General features: G+C 52.3%; 8 protein-coding genes across 8 annotated transcripts; 4 read left to right on the forward strand and 4 right to left on the reverse strand.

Annotated features, from left to right (window-relative positions):
* Nucleotides 1-29: 29 nt before the first annotated feature.
* Nucleotides 30-1,765, reverse strand: CKM354_001069300 (uncharacterized protein; the record flags this gene model as incomplete). The annotated part of the gene is made up of 3 exons (XM_044806157.1): nucleotides 30-799; nucleotides 863-1,574; nucleotides 1,625-1,765. The coding sequence occupies 3 exons, from the start codon at nucleotides 1,763-1,765 to the stop codon at nucleotides 30-32; spliced, it is 1,623 nt and encodes a 540-aa protein (XP_044662092.1).
* Nucleotides 1,766-2,030: 265 nt separating this feature from the next.
* Nucleotides 2,031-3,202, reverse strand: CKM354_001069400 (uncharacterized protein; the record flags this gene model as incomplete). Its single annotated transcript, XM_044806158.1, has 6 exons — nucleotides 2,031-2,248; nucleotides 2,312-2,704; nucleotides 2,756-2,896; nucleotides 2,952-3,012; nucleotides 3,065-3,077; nucleotides 3,135-3,202. The coding sequence occupies 6 exons, from the start codon at nucleotides 3,200-3,202 to the stop codon at nucleotides 2,031-2,033; spliced, it is 894 nt and encodes a 297-aa protein (XP_044662093.1).
* A 671-nt stretch (nucleotides 3,203-3,873) lies between these two features.
* CKM354_001069500 (uncharacterized protein) lies at nucleotides 3,874-5,595 on the forward strand (the record flags this gene model as incomplete). The annotated part of the gene is made up of 2 exons (XM_044806159.1): nucleotides 3,874-3,971; nucleotides 4,032-5,595. The coding sequence occupies 2 exons, from the start codon at nucleotides 3,874-3,876 to the stop codon at nucleotides 5,593-5,595; spliced, it is 1,662 nt and encodes a 553-aa protein (XP_044662094.1).
* Nucleotides 5,596-5,729: 134 nt separating this feature from the next.
* CKM354_001069600 (uncharacterized protein) lies at nucleotides 5,730-6,985 on the reverse strand (the record flags this gene model as incomplete). The annotated part of the gene is made up of 6 exons (XM_044806160.1): nucleotides 5,730-5,992; nucleotides 6,052-6,352; nucleotides 6,411-6,492; nucleotides 6,561-6,772; nucleotides 6,826-6,896; nucleotides 6,952-6,985. 6 exons carry the CDS (start codon nucleotides 6,983-6,985, stop codon nucleotides 5,730-5,732), a joined length of 963 nt encoding a protein of 320 aa, XP_044662095.1.
* A 360-nt stretch (nucleotides 6,986-7,345) lies between these two features.
* Nucleotides 7,346-8,842, reverse strand: CKM354_001069700 (uncharacterized protein; the record flags this gene model as incomplete). Its single annotated transcript, XM_044806161.1, has 1 exon — nucleotides 7,346-8,842. One exon carries the CDS (start codon nucleotides 8,840-8,842, stop codon nucleotides 7,346-7,348), a length of 1,497 nt encoding a protein of 498 aa, XP_044662096.1.
* Nucleotides 8,843-9,129: 287 nt separating this feature from the next.
* Nucleotides 9,130-10,692, forward strand: CKM354_001069800 (RNA-binding signal recognition particle subunit SRP54; the record flags this gene model as incomplete). Its single annotated transcript, XM_044806162.1, has 1 exon — nucleotides 9,130-10,692. One exon carries the CDS (start codon nucleotides 9,130-9,132, stop codon nucleotides 10,690-10,692), a length of 1,563 nt encoding a protein of 520 aa, XP_044662097.1.
* A 352-nt stretch (nucleotides 10,693-11,044) lies between these two features.
* CKM354_001069900 (uncharacterized protein) lies at nucleotides 11,045-11,859 on the forward strand (the record flags this gene model as incomplete). Its single annotated transcript, XM_044806163.1, has 2 exons — nucleotides 11,045-11,341; nucleotides 11,389-11,859. 2 exons carry the CDS (start codon nucleotides 11,045-11,047, stop codon nucleotides 11,857-11,859), a joined length of 768 nt encoding a protein of 255 aa, XP_044662098.1.
* A 357-nt stretch (nucleotides 11,860-12,216) lies between these two features.
* CKM354_001070000 (uncharacterized protein) lies at nucleotides 12,217-13,863 on the forward strand (the record flags this gene model as incomplete). Its single annotated transcript, XM_044806164.1, has 2 exons — nucleotides 12,217-12,442; nucleotides 12,506-13,863. The coding sequence occupies 2 exons, from the start codon at nucleotides 12,217-12,219 to the stop codon at nucleotides 13,861-13,863; spliced, it is 1,584 nt and encodes a 527-aa protein (XP_044662099.1).
* Between the last annotated feature and the right edge of the window lie 114 nt (nucleotides 13,864-13,977).

The raw sequence follows: 13,977 nt of genomic DNA on the forward strand, positions 1-13,977 counted from the left end.
AGGTATATGCAAGCTATTCTGGAAGAATTTTACAGCTCATCTCTTTTCTCTTTCGATGACTTTACATCGTTGAACATCTGCAACCACTTCTTCACCACACGAATCTCCCATTCATGTGCAGCGCGGATGAACTGGGGCTCCGCAGACACGTTCTTGATTCCGTATGAATCCCAATGATGCCCTGCACCGGTGATCAAGAGTTGCGGATGCAAGTACGCATCTTCCGCACTCGTCGTCCTTCTCGGTCCCGCATCGGGAGAGTAAAAACACAAATCCAGCCAGACATCTTGATCGCCATCGATGTGTGCTAGGCGGTCAGCAATAACGTCATATCCGCCGTATTTGTTGTACGGGCGAAGGTCTGGCGTCGAAGGGATACGATTGTGTTCTCCGGGAGGAAAAGCCCAGTCGCACCATTGTTGAGTGTAGTCGAGCTGTACAACACGGGAAAGTAGACTCGGTCCAGTAGGGTTTGCAACCTGATATGCGCCAGATTCGGTGCAGGTGCTGTAGAGATAGGATCGAGAGGCAGAGCTCGTGGTGTCAGCATAGTAGCTTTGATTCTGAGTGCCGAAGCAAGATGTGCTGGCGATGTCGCCGCCGGAGCAGGTGGATACGAGGTATTGTTTGATGTAGTTTGCATAGTTGCCAAGATTTGGCCAGGACTCATTGTTGGTGTAAGCAGAGAGTTCGTGGTCGACGGAGGTGATGTTTGAGGGAGCGTCGAGGTTGGTGACGTTGTTGCAGAAGTGGAAGAAATCATCTGAGCCGTTGTCGCCCCATATAATTTCCTGCCAGGCTAGGAACAGAATGTCAGCATATCTCTGACTCGGTGCGAGACCAAGAACGGTCTGCCACTTACTATTCGTTGGATAATTCATTGGCCCGCCCAAAGGAAATGCGATCGTCATTGCAAAATCTCTGTCATCTTTCAATGCCTCCAGACCAAATACGCTCTTCATGTGATCAATCTGAGACGCATTTCCATGCTCGAAAACATAATCGATCTTGTCAACGATAGCATTTATACTTCCCACACAGTCCTGAGGAGCGTACTTCTGAATAGGATCATACCACTGCGGGTAAGCCAATTTTGCCTTCGTCGTTCCCGAAGAAGCGATGCCACCCCAGAGCACGTCCGGATACGTCTTCACCGAGAAGGCCGTCTGAGCACCAGCCAGTGAACCTCCGTACAGAATCCAGGGTGTATCTGGTGCGGTCAACGTCCCATTGACGCCAGGAAATGTGGCGTGCTGCGCGAAGTATGCATTATCAGCGATAGTCTGCTCAGTAGTCAGGAATCGTAGCTCGTCTGTGGAAGATGTGTTGAACGGGAAGCTTTCGCCATAGTAGCGATTCTCGAGAATGACTCCCAAGCCATTAGTTGCTTCCATCAGAATTTGGATGATGCCAGTTTCGAGATTCGAGAATCTGTTTTGTCCGTTCGTCTCGCCGCCTATGTACAAGAAGACTGGACCACCTGGCTTGTAGTATGAGCTGTCGAAGAAGTAACGCTGTTTGAAAGTGGCATTGGTGTGCGGTGCGTATTTGGTCTCATTGTGGAAATGGTCGATCTAGAATGTTAACAGTTAGATGCGCGGACGCGAGGCGGACTTTGACTAACAGGCTGATCAATGGTGTAGGCTTGGTAAGTGGCCTTCGTCTGCCTACGAGCAATGTTTCTTGTAGACTGTCGCAGCTGTCGTGGACCCCTCAGGGCATCGACAGCACCAAATGTGCCCAAGATCAAAGTCAACAACAGCATTGTTGGAATCGTTGTAGAGGAAGTGCAAATGTTGAAAGAGCGATTCTTTGTCAGGTAGCTATAGCACCCTGCATATCGCGCAATGCATCGTGTTGTAGCATTCATGTCTCATTCTAAGCTGCATTAGGCAGCTGTAAGGTCAACAGCCGGGCCGTGATACGACATCGATATTAGCCGCCAAGGATCACCAGTTCTCGGCGCAAGGCTTATGATAGGATAATCTGGAGCCAAATTCGACGTGCACGACACCAATTGCCAACGTGCTTTACTCCCTCATCTTTGCTGAGCGAAAGGACTCGCTGTTGATAGGTAGCTTGGAATCCATGGTTACAGGGCCTCGTTCCGCTGCTCCGGCCGCAGCGTTGCCGATGAATGCACTTGCGGGCCATGCGAATCCGTGGCTTCCGGCGTCAGGCTCGGTGAGGTATTCCACAAGTGCCATACAGACGTACACACCAACAGCAGTAAGAATATGCCACCAGCCTAGATGAGCGAGCAACAACTTATTAGCCTCTACCACAAGTGATGTTGTTCGCTCGCACTGACCATGTAGCTCGAGGATGAAAGCCAGTGGCATGCCCACAGTGTGCCGAATCTCGTTCAGTGTATCGCAAGCGAAGAAGTCAAGATTCCAGAACCCATAGCCACTCGCGAACGAGAGACTGCCGATCAATGCCAGCTTGCCGAGTTGTCGCTTTTCGCCGGGTTTGGCTCGCTCGTTGAGGACTCTTACAGTCTTGTATGCGACAACGACCACCATAATGCCAAAGAGAAGTGCATGACCGTGTATCTCGTTGGTGATCATATGCCAGGCGGAGAAGAAAACCAGGAACCCGAACACAGCCACAGCTGCCCATGTTTGTGTCCTCTCTGATTTGTCGAACGTCCAGATACGATGGAAGACTGCACCGGCGGCAAAGAGCATTGATAGATCATCACCTGCCCAAGTCAGTAAATCAAGCTGTTTCAACAGCATGTAATTGTTCCTACCCATCTGAGAATGGTACTTCAGCAAACAATGGAATACTGCTGAGGCTATGCCAACGGTCGCCAAACCGTAGTATTGGAGCGGCGCATGTCGCGAGTGAGGCACATGTCGGAGTCGTTGTAACCCTCGCGCGGCATAGTAGACTGCAATTTCTCTTAGCGGTGTCAAGCTGTATTACATTGCCCTGAGTATTAATACTGTAGGCCACATTGGAGAGCGTATTGATAAATTCACCAATGAACGAAGTCACAATGTGATCCTGTTCATGTCAGAACCGAGCATGACTGTGCTTGCGATATCAACAGCCGCACCTCTTCGCAAAAGCTGTGTCTTGCTGTCAGTACTACAGTGGGCTACCACGACTGGTAAGGCAGAGCTCACTTGTGTCTTGAAGTCGGTGTCCCGAAGAACGGGATGAACGGCACCTCAGGATACGCTATACCGAGCATGGTGTCGTCCGTGGCTTACGCTGCTTGTGATGATGATGCCTTTGTATTCGAGTTGGCGGTACAATGAAGAGCTCTGCATACGTGATAAGGAGAGGAAATCTGGCCTACTTAACCTCTGCAGTCTGAGACGTTGTGTTGCCACGACGCGACTTATCACAACACAAATCCTGTCCCTGTGCCCGTTCGTCGACTTTGGCGCTCGCTTACACTCCCAATTGGCCGGCGAGAGCTACTGAAGTCGGCGTCTCTTACAGCGGTATACTGGTCTGCGTAGCCACGTCGAAGGAGGCATTGCGCAACAAAGACCTTGGCACGGGCGAATTGTGACTCGTGATGCTTGCCAAACAGGGGACGCGAGAGCTTCATCTAGACCCCGAGACGTGAAAGCTTCAGGCATGATCCCGATGTGAGATGGCAAATGTGAAGGTTGGTGGAGGCGTGGAAGGCGAGGGACGCGACGCGCGCCATCTTTGTGATTCGTCTTGCCACGTCCGTTAGATGCCTGAGGCCGCCGAGACTGCCCTGCGTTTCTAGCGTAACTCTATTCAGCATCCCGGTCGTGAACTTTCTTTGTGCTGGCATTCACAACAATCAACAATACCTACTTTGCGGTTTCCCGACACGACACTCACCGCGAAGTTGCGAAAAGAGGTCCCCGACAAACACCGCAGATGGCTGGCCCGATAACTCCCGATGCGCAGCCCTGGACCAGCTTGCAGGGCAGACTGAACGATGGCCTCCTTCGCGGCTTGGCTGGAATGGGTTATGAGTGAGGCAAACGTCTGATCAAGGTCATTCGCTGTGGAAGTCGTATGCTAATACCAGGTAGATATATGACACCAGTACAGCAGAAAGTCCTCACTGAGCTCCCATCATTCGACGCCGATTGTCTTGTTCAAGCCAAAACCGGAACTGGCAAGACCATTGCGTTCTTGCTCCCTGCATTGCATTCGCTTCTTGCAAACCCGACCGTCCCGCGGGGGCAGGTGGCCATCTTGATCTGCTCTCCTACTCGTGAGCTCGCGTTGCAAATTGCGAAAGAATGCAACTCGGTCACCGCTCAGCTGCGCCCTGGTCTGGAGTGCCACACCGCGTATGGAGGTACATCGAAGGACCGGGATCTCAAGGCCTTCTTGTCTGGTGATCCAAAGATTGTAGTCGCCACTCCTGGACGCTTGAACGACTATTTGAACGACGAATACGTGGCGGAGAAGTTCTCGAACCTACGAACATTGGTTTTGGACGAGGCAGATCAAATGCTCGAGGCTGGGTTTCTGGTTGCCATCAATGAGATTCTGCGCCGTCTACCGGCGAAAGACAAGCAACACTGGCAGGGAATGTGCTATTCTGCCACGATCCCCGAGAAAATCAAGAGCGTCCTACCCAAAATCTTGAGCAAACAGCACACACATCTATCCACCGTGGACCCCAACGAGATACCGACGATCGACCTCGTGAAGCAGCATTCTGTCATTGTGCCATCGGTGGCTGACGTGTATCCTGCGTTATGGTCTCTTCTTCAAAAAGAGTACACCGCTACAAAGAGTGACTTCAAGGCCATCGTCTTTGGTTGTACAGCGAACGGCGTCGCTCTCATGCATGCACTCTTCTCGAGTCTTTTGCGGGACAATAACAACATCAAAGTGTTCCAGCTTCAGTCACGCCTTACTCAAGCGAATAGGACGAGAACCACGAACGAGTTCAAGGACGCAAAGGCTGGGATAATGTTCGCATCTGATGTCATTGGTCGTGGCATGGACTTTCCCAATGTCTCGCATGTCATACAGGTTGGCTTGCCCTCCAATGGGGATCAATACGTGCACCGTGTGGGTCGCACAGCCCGAGCAGGCAACGAAGGCCGCGCAATAATCCTTCTCACACAACGCGAAAGCTTCTTCCTCAAGGTGAACAAGAAGTTGCCAATCACGCCGTATCCTGAGGATCTCACTGGTGCAGCGATCGAACAACCAGCCGCAGAAATTGGAGCAGCCTTTATCAACGTCGATGAAGTCACTAAAGCGAAGGCGTACCAGGCATGGCTTGGCTTCAACAAAGTCTTTACGAAACAGCTTCAGCTTACGAACGATGGACTTGTAGAGCAAGCCAACGAATATGCTTCTGCAATGGGCTGCCCTGAGCCTCCCATGATCGACAAGCGTGTAGTAGGCAAGATGGGTCTGAAGGGCGTTCGAGGTCTGAACGTCGGCCTTGTGGAGCACAACACTCCCGGAGGTCGGGGCGGTCGACAGGGTGCTGGCGGTAATCGGAACGGCGGTGGCCACAATGGAGAGAGCAGCGGCAGGATCGAGAAGAGTAATGGTGGCTCTACCCGCGGTGGCGGAGGCAGAAGAGGGAGAGGACGGGGCAGAGGCGGACGTGGAGGACAGTCTTGAGAAGCTCATGTTGTATGGCAGTAAAGCAAGAAAGATACCCCCCGTTGAGCACGTGCGATTGTGCTTCAGGAAAATAAAGATAGATTAGAGAGAAGGTTTATACTGCAACTCGCTGAAGAAATTGACATATGTTCTTACGTCTTTCCTCCCCAGCCCTGTTTGAGGAATGCTTCCGCTTGCGTGAACTGCAGATCAGGTAACAGCTTATTCCACTCATCGGACACCTTCAATGCTCCAGCATGAATACCTAATACCATGCCGCTCAAGAGCTTTTCTGCCAGAGCCCGGGCTTGCTCCGGTGTGAACGCAGGATGATCAATCACTGGAAGCCATGAGCTTGTAACATTGCCAGCTTCCAGATCAGAAATGTGCAAATATTCGACATCGAAGGGCTGACCTTGAAGAGCGCAGCATGCTTCAGCATAAGAACTTCATGTCTATTCTGTCTGCACTTACCTCTCACCCTCTCGCCAATCTTGATCAGTTCTTCGATGCTGATCTCCGTGCCTTTGATTCCTCCTATGACAGGCCACTCGCCATCATAGTCGACTGCGCGTACTATGACTTTGACCAGGTCTTCGAGGGTGGACAACGTTATTCTATCGTTTTCTCCATTTGGCGAAAGAACAAGAGCTCGACAATTCGCAAAATCAATGTGCGTTTCAAATGGGTTGAAGTGGGGCGACGAAGGATGCTTGTGAGGGTAGAGGAAGTAGTTTGGGAAGAGGCCGGGCTGGAAGAGGGTGTATGATAGTCGCTGGTGAAGAGTCAATACTGATTTCCAGTGGAATTTACCAAGAAAGTAATGGTCTTGCCTTTTCAGTCTGGTTGATGGATTTCAGATAGGCTTGGATATTGTCTTTGCCTGAGTACCAGGGCATATGAGTGTTATGTGATCTACAAAAGGATGCTTTGACATCAGCATTGAGCTTTCAAGAGGGAGGACATGTTTTATGACGTCTTACGTCGCCCACTCGCTTGGCGCAAAGCGTTTCACGCCGGCCTGGATGGAAGCATCAATGAGAGCTCGTTGAGTTGCATTGTCGGGATCGGATTGTGTAGTGATGAAAGAGAGCACAGTATGCACTCCCTGTAGAGCTTCCTCAAGTTGGGCTGTGTCTGTATAACTCGTCTGTATCCAGCGACAGCCCGATCTGCTCTCGGTCGTAGGAGGCCGCTGCGGAACTTTGAGCTATCGGTGACCACAATGCCATGAGTGATACAACTCACGCTTCTCGAAAGCAATAAGATTTCGTGCTTGCCGGTGGCTACAAGCCCGTCGATGACTTCTCGGGCTACGCCTAGACCCGGTCAGTCATGGCCCAGACATGTGTGGCCAGCGAGGGGTAGGCTCACTTCCAGAAGCACCTGCAATGGCAATTGCGACCATACTGAACTAGTCTCTGCGCGGTGTGATGGTGGCATCTGTGTGCGAACTAAGGAGACTTGACGGCGGCTGCCTTGTTAAGGTCGTGCGCGAAGGATCGCTGAACGCTATGCCGAGAGCTTGGGGCAAGCTCATGCTGCACTCTGCCGATACAATCTGTGTGCTGAAGCTTCTTTGTTATCAGCATGTGCGAAATGTTTGACCAATAAAAGTGTGTAGAAAGTGTGCAGAGAAGAGTACATGTACATTGTTCGCTTCTTCACAGCGGTCATCTGTATCGCGTAAACACAAGAAAGTGGGTATCATTTGCTCAAGAGCAGCACGTCAATCTGTCGCCACGCCACAGCATGTGGGAAGAGATCATCAAAATTCTCTATTCTTGCCATCTCCGGGTCCCAAAGCCCCGGCACCCCAGACGCCAACCAGACCCCAAAAGCCAATTCGCCATCCTCGAACAAGTCCAGCTGCACCTTGCCCTCGTCGTATACGGAGCATGCCATTTGTAGTTTTCGTTGTGGTTTCGCCTTCGCTGTACATGATGCCGTAGACAGTGCCCCAAACGCCGCTGTATGGCGCGGGCTCCACGATGAGTGTCGTCTCCGGATCCGTTTGCCTGAGTTGTGCCACCTGCGCTCTTCGAACGACAGTCTCAAATGGCAGGCGCACAAAGAGCTCGCCGAGAGTGGTTGTGAAAGCAGCGAGCGACCACAAAGATGGCGTAAGCTCTGGTGTCAAGCCCAACTGGCGTCGCAAGAACAACGGCGCTGCAGCAGAAAACACATTGGGTATTGAGTGGTACAGTGCAGTAGGTGTCCAGAGGTTGGATGGAGCGATCAAGGAAGGGAGTCGCTTCAAGTTTGAAACTAGGCCTCGCTTGCCCTCAGAGATGGGCGTTACAATCAGTTTCGTGCGGACCAGGTCCAGTGGAGCCAGTAACAGGCCGGTCAAACAGCTTGCGAGGCCAATGACGAACAGTGATCCGATAGGATTTGGAGAATCGCTAAGATCGATGCCGCTGAATCCAACACCTCCCGATAAGTTTAAACCGGGCCCAAGACCTCCCTGATCAGGACCGGCAATGTCTGGCAGGCCGAGTATCGCAAGCAATAGACTTCGAATGAAGGAATCCGTCGTTCGCAGCAATATTGAATACAAAAACGTGGTGTTGTTTGCCCGCCACAACCCAACGGCTCCTGATGTGTTGTACAGAGCAGAAATGGCCTGCATCACGCTCTCCGGCTTCTTTACTCGTATTGCCACATCTTCTGCTGCGCCTGGTTGCGTTCTGTTTCTCGGCCGTGGGGTAGGCGATAGATCCTCACTCGGCGGGGTCCTCTTTCGCCTTCGGGGTGACCGACTGCGCGGTGCTGTAGCTGAGAAGTAGTCTGGGATATCATCGCTCCTGTCGCTGTCTTCGCCCTCGTCCGTCTCCGTTTCGTAGGGGTTTCCTCCTCTGCCTCTGCTGCTGCGAGCATAGCCTATGCTCTGTGCTGTGCGCTTTTTCTGTGAAGTCACTACTTCTTGTGATTGTGGAAGAGATACTTGGAGGATGGTCTTGGCAACATCGAAGGGTTGAGCCAGCAGGACGGATGTATAGCGCCAGGCGAGGGTGTCGAACAAGCTGCGCGTATGTGACCAGGCCTCGCTCGTGGTGGAAGAGATGTCGAGGTCTGGAAATAAGTCGCGGGCTGATGAGAATGAGGCATCGGGCCGTGATGCTGTCGTAGTGCCAGGTCGGGTCGCGTTCGCGGCTTGTGTCGATACTGATGGACCGGGGCCTATCGAGGGCGGAATGTAGTATGGACGCAGCGGATTCGGCTCTCGCGAGGACGCCATGGAGAAGCGGTCTTTTTGGTCCATGTCTGCTGGCGTGCCCGTGCCAACTTATCGGTCGCAGGAAGAGAGGTGTTGATGGCTGCTCAGATGACGATGCAAGCAGGCAAGCAAGCAAGCCACAGAGCGGAGCGGAGGTCCGTTCCGCCGCCACCACCGAGAGGCCACAATACCTCCCCCACTCTGACTCGGACTCTGGCCTCCACATTATCTATTTCACCTTTTGTCCACCGCGACCCTCCCCGGCACCGAAGCCACCCTTCAGTCTTACACCATAGCAGCACAGTCGGTGAGTACCCCGACATCGTGTCAGGATGGTGTTGCAAGACCTCGGCCGCCGCATCAATGCCGCCGTCAACGATATCACCCGCGCCCCGACGCTCGACGAGAAAGCCTTCGATGGCATGATCAAGGAGATCTCCAACGCCCTCGTCGAAGCTGATGTCAACGTGAAACTGGTGGCCAACCTCCGCAAGACCATCAAGTCTGCAGTCAAGTTTAACGAGCTGCCTGCGCACGCGAACAAGAAGCGCATTATTCAGAAAGCCGTCTTCGATGCCCTGGTCGACATTGTCAACCCACACGGCAAACCCTACGAGCCAAAGAAAGGCAAGAGCAATGTCATCATGTTCGTCGGTCTCCAAGGTGCAGGTAAAACGACGACCTGTACGAAGTTGGCACGCTGGTACCAGGCGCGAGGTTTCAAGACGTGCTTGGTTTGCGCCGATACCTTCCGTGCTGGTGCTTTTGACCAGCTGAAGCAGAATGCGACAAAGGCCAAGATTCCATACTATGGCTCCCTCACTCAGACCGATCCAGTCGTTGTAGCGAGAGATGGTGTGGAGAAGTTCAAGAAGGAGAAATTCGAGATCATTATCGTGGACACTTCGGGTAGACATCATCAAGAAGATGCGCTCTTCGCTGAGATGGTGGAGATCCAGCAAGCTGTCACGCCACATCAAACTATCATGGTCCTCGATGCTTCTATCGGTCAAGCAGCTGAGGCACAGTCACGAGCGTTCAAGGAGACTGCCGACTTCGGGTCTATCATCATCACCAAGACCGATGGTGCCGCAGCAGGTGGTGGTGCCATCTCTGCAGTGGCGGCGACTCATACACCCATCGTCTATATTGGTACGGGTGAGCACCTTTTGGATCTCGAGAAGTTCAATCCTCAATCCTTCGTCTCGAAGTTGCTCGGCATGGGTGACATGCAGGGTCTGGTCGAGCATGTGCAGAGTCTCAAGCTTGATCAAAAGGAGACAATGAAGAACATCACTGAAGGTCGCTTCACTGTTCGCGATCTTCGAGATCAAATTCAGAACATCTCCAAGATGGGACCTCTCAGCAAGATGGCAGGCATGATCCCTGGTCTGTCCGGCATGATGGGTGGTATGGACGATGCAGAGGGCGGCGACAAGCTCAAGCGCATGATCATCATCTGCGATTCTATGACACAAAAGGAGCTCGATTCGGATGGCAAGATCTTCGTCGATCAGCCATCGCGAATTACCAGAGTCGCTCGTGGCTCAGGCTCTTCTGTTCGTGAGGTCGAGGAGCTGCTCTCGCAACAGAAGATGATGGCAGGCATGGCGAAGAAGATGAAGGGCGGTATGGCCAACATGCAGAAGGCACAGGGTGCTATGGGAGGTGCCAATCAAAAATCCCAAATGGCGGCTATGCAGAAGAGAATGCAGGCTATGGGTGGTGCAGGTCGTGGTGGAGGTATGCCAGACATGAGTTCACTTATGAAGATGATGGGAGGAGGTGGAGGTGGCGGTATGCCCGACCTGTCTGGCATGGACATGAACAGTATGATGAGCATGATGGGTAATATGATGGGTGGCGGCGGAGCTGGCCGTGGCCGTGGTCGTTGAATACCTCGATCATCAAGAATGACGCCTATGCACTTAATTGGATACTTCACAATAGCGACGTCTTGACTATTCATTTTGGAAAGTTGAGCAGCGATCACATCCTCATCTAGCTACACCGGCTTCAGCAACGACAATCATCTGCACCACAAGAAGTGCACGCCAGAGGACGAAATTCACATGCCAGTCTGGGACGAGTTCTTCACCGGTGTCACAAGCAAGGGAGGCACGTCTGCCTGCTCGATGCCTGGTCTGGTACCACAAGAACGTCCCACATCAGGGAAATATAATTGCGAGGTCACACTTTCTCCATCCCTCGATCGCAATTCAGAGCAGCTGCATATACTTCCAGACTATGGCATCCAAGATTCAAAAATGCATCAATCTATTGGCAACCATGGACATTCTCGAGGTCGAATGCATCAAGCAGATGTCAGAATCGCACGCTTCCGCGCTAGCTGGAAGAGAAGACAAGAAGAACATGTTGTTCCGTCTTCCACAAGAGCTCAGAGACGAAATCTATTCTCTGATTGGCATCATAGAGTCGCAACGAGACACCGAGTATCTGAAGCCTCCACTGTGGCATCCACTGCAACTGGTCAGTCAGCAGGTCCGGGCTGAGTACCTGGAGTGCATGAGCACGCAAATCCTCGTGGGCTATTACTACGATGATGCAGTTGAGCCAAGAGTGTGTGGAAGAAATTACCACCTTCCGCCATTCGACACATCATTATCGAAGGTCCAGATCCCGGCTGTTGCAACTTCAAGTCCCGAGGAATTCAGTGCTTTGATCAGACGGCGGAAGAAGCTCGCGCACATGCCCCCAACTACCCCAGGCATCCAAACGTGTGTCGGGGCTATCTTCAGCTGAAAAAGCTGCTGCCCATGATACCAGATGTTGAATGCCATGCGGATCGTCATAGATGTTCTTGGTGGACGGAGGATGGGCTGTGTTGGGCACAAATACTGAAAAGGATGAATTGCGCGGAGTTGGCTTTTGATCGGACTATGTTGCTGGACTCTGGGACCGACTATTGTGAAAAAGATTTGGATTTCATGGAGAACATCAGTTGGAGACCGAATATGATTCAAAGCAGCATCTCGAAGGAAGTCATCAATACAGACATCCTTGCCCCAAGGCAATCGATCCAGCGATTACACGAATGCTAGCAGAACAAACACAAAATCAGGCATCTCCATAGCACAAGATAGTCCAGAGCCGCCATTCCTGTGAGTTCCGTATATCGGCGAGCCGCTGTCGATCTCCGATGCAGCGCAACTCGCATGGCTGAATACCGGACTGAGCGCGAGACTCTTGAGACGGCGTCAATTGCATGCATCGGCAATTGAAGGCACGAGATGATCAGGCAATGGCTGATCAGGACCTCCACATGGTGGCCACACATACCCCAGAAATACCCCACAAGACGACATGTCTTGGCATCAGCTTCGATACATATATGTCCCGAGCATCGTGAACTTGGTAGCGATGTCGCAGCCGACTGTCTTGCATTCACGACCGCAGCCATGGGATTCCAACGCGCGAAAGAAGATCGACCTACGCCATCAGAGGTCTACAATTGGAGAATCTATGCCTTTGCGATTATTGTTTCGTTCGGGGTCCTTGCATACGGCTATGATTCGTCTTTCATCGGAACGACGATCGCGCAGCCTGCGTTCAAGCGCGACTTTGGGATGCTCAATATGAGCAAAGCAGAGCAGGATGCTGTTAGCAGTAATTTGACCAGTATTTGTTCGTAACGATTTATTCTCATCCAAACCCATGAGGCATGTCTTTCTGATCCTATCATCGTAGACTCGGCCGGAGGCTTCTTCGGAGCGCTCTTCATGTTCTTCTCGCTTGAGCTTCTGGGAAGATGGTGGACGATTGTCATCTCGAACTGCATTTTCACAGTCGGTGCTGTTCTTTGCACAGTTCCCACAACCCAACTTGGCCTGGTATATGCTGGCCGCCTCCTCACTGGTCTTGGTGTCGGAGGTATCGCGGCCGTGTGTCCCATCTACGTCGCCGAATTATCACCACCCGCAATTCGAGGCCGCCTCACTGGATTCTTCGAATCAGCATATCAGATCGGCGCCGTCATTGGCTTCTGGGTGAATTACGGAATTGTCCATACGATTGGTACAGAGTCGTCCACGGCTTGGCGCATACCGATGGGCGTACAGCTGGTGCCGGCTGGGATGCTCGCCCTGGGGATACCCTTCCTCAGAGAGTCACCAGTGTGGTTGATCAAGCAGGGCAGAGTGGAGGATGCCAGGAAGGCATACAGCTACTTCAGATGCTTGCCTGCCGATCATCTCTACATTACTGAAGACATCGACTTTGTTCATGCTGAGCTTGAGAACCAGCGAGGAGCGAATAAGAGCTTTGCCAATTTCTTCAGTGATGCCGCGAGAGAGGCTATCAGCAAGGGCATCTGGAACCGCTTTGTTCTTGTCTTCGTCATGTTCATGTGGCAAGGTTGGTCTGGAGCAGCGGCCATAAACTACTATTCGCCCACCGTCTTCAGCAGCATCGGACTGACCGACACCACTCTCTGGACTGGCGTTTACGGTCTGATCAAAGCTGGAGGCTCCATAATTTTCTTTACCTTTTTCATCGACAGCGTCGGTCGCCAGAAACCGTGGATCGTCTCCTGTCTCGCTTGCGCCGCATGCCAATACTACTTGGCAGGCTACATCGCCGTCGGCAAACCGCAAGCTGGAGCAACTGACCTCAGCGCAAGCACAATTGCCGGCGGCAAAGCTGCCACAGCTGCCATTATGATATTTGGCGCCACCTGGTCTTTTGGTGCAAACGGTCTGCCGTGGATCATCTCAGCCGAGATCTTTCCAGCGTCTCTCAGAAGTATTAGTGGACCATGGGCGGGAATGAGTGTCTGGCTCTGGACGTTCGTCGTCACGAAAGCTTTGCCGAGCATGTACACAAGCATGGGATACGGAGTGTACATCTTCTTTGCATCGATGCTGGTCTTGTCATCTATCTACGCTGTGTTCTTCATTCACGAGACAAAGGGGCTAAGGCCAGACCAGATGGATGCCTTGTTCGGTAGAGCCAGCGATGCGCGACCATCTGGCCCTCGCAATGATGCGTCCATGCACACCAAAGAGGATCAGGGCAAGCAGTTCACCACGCGGGTGGAGGTTGTGTAGTGGGACGTATCGGAATCTAGGCAGAAAGGTGCTTTTAGCAGTGATCAAAATCGACTGCTCCGATCCGATGTAGGTGGAGTCTCGGACAAAGGGCTTCGTGTCGCAGAATCCCGT

This window comes from Cercospora kikuchii (assembly GCF_019650295.1).
Source record: "Cercospora kikuchii DNA, contig_00007, whole genome shotgun sequence".
NCBI classification, from domain to species: domain Eukaryota; kingdom Fungi; phylum Ascomycota; class Dothideomycetes; order Mycosphaerellales; family Mycosphaerellaceae; genus Cercospora; species Cercospora kikuchii.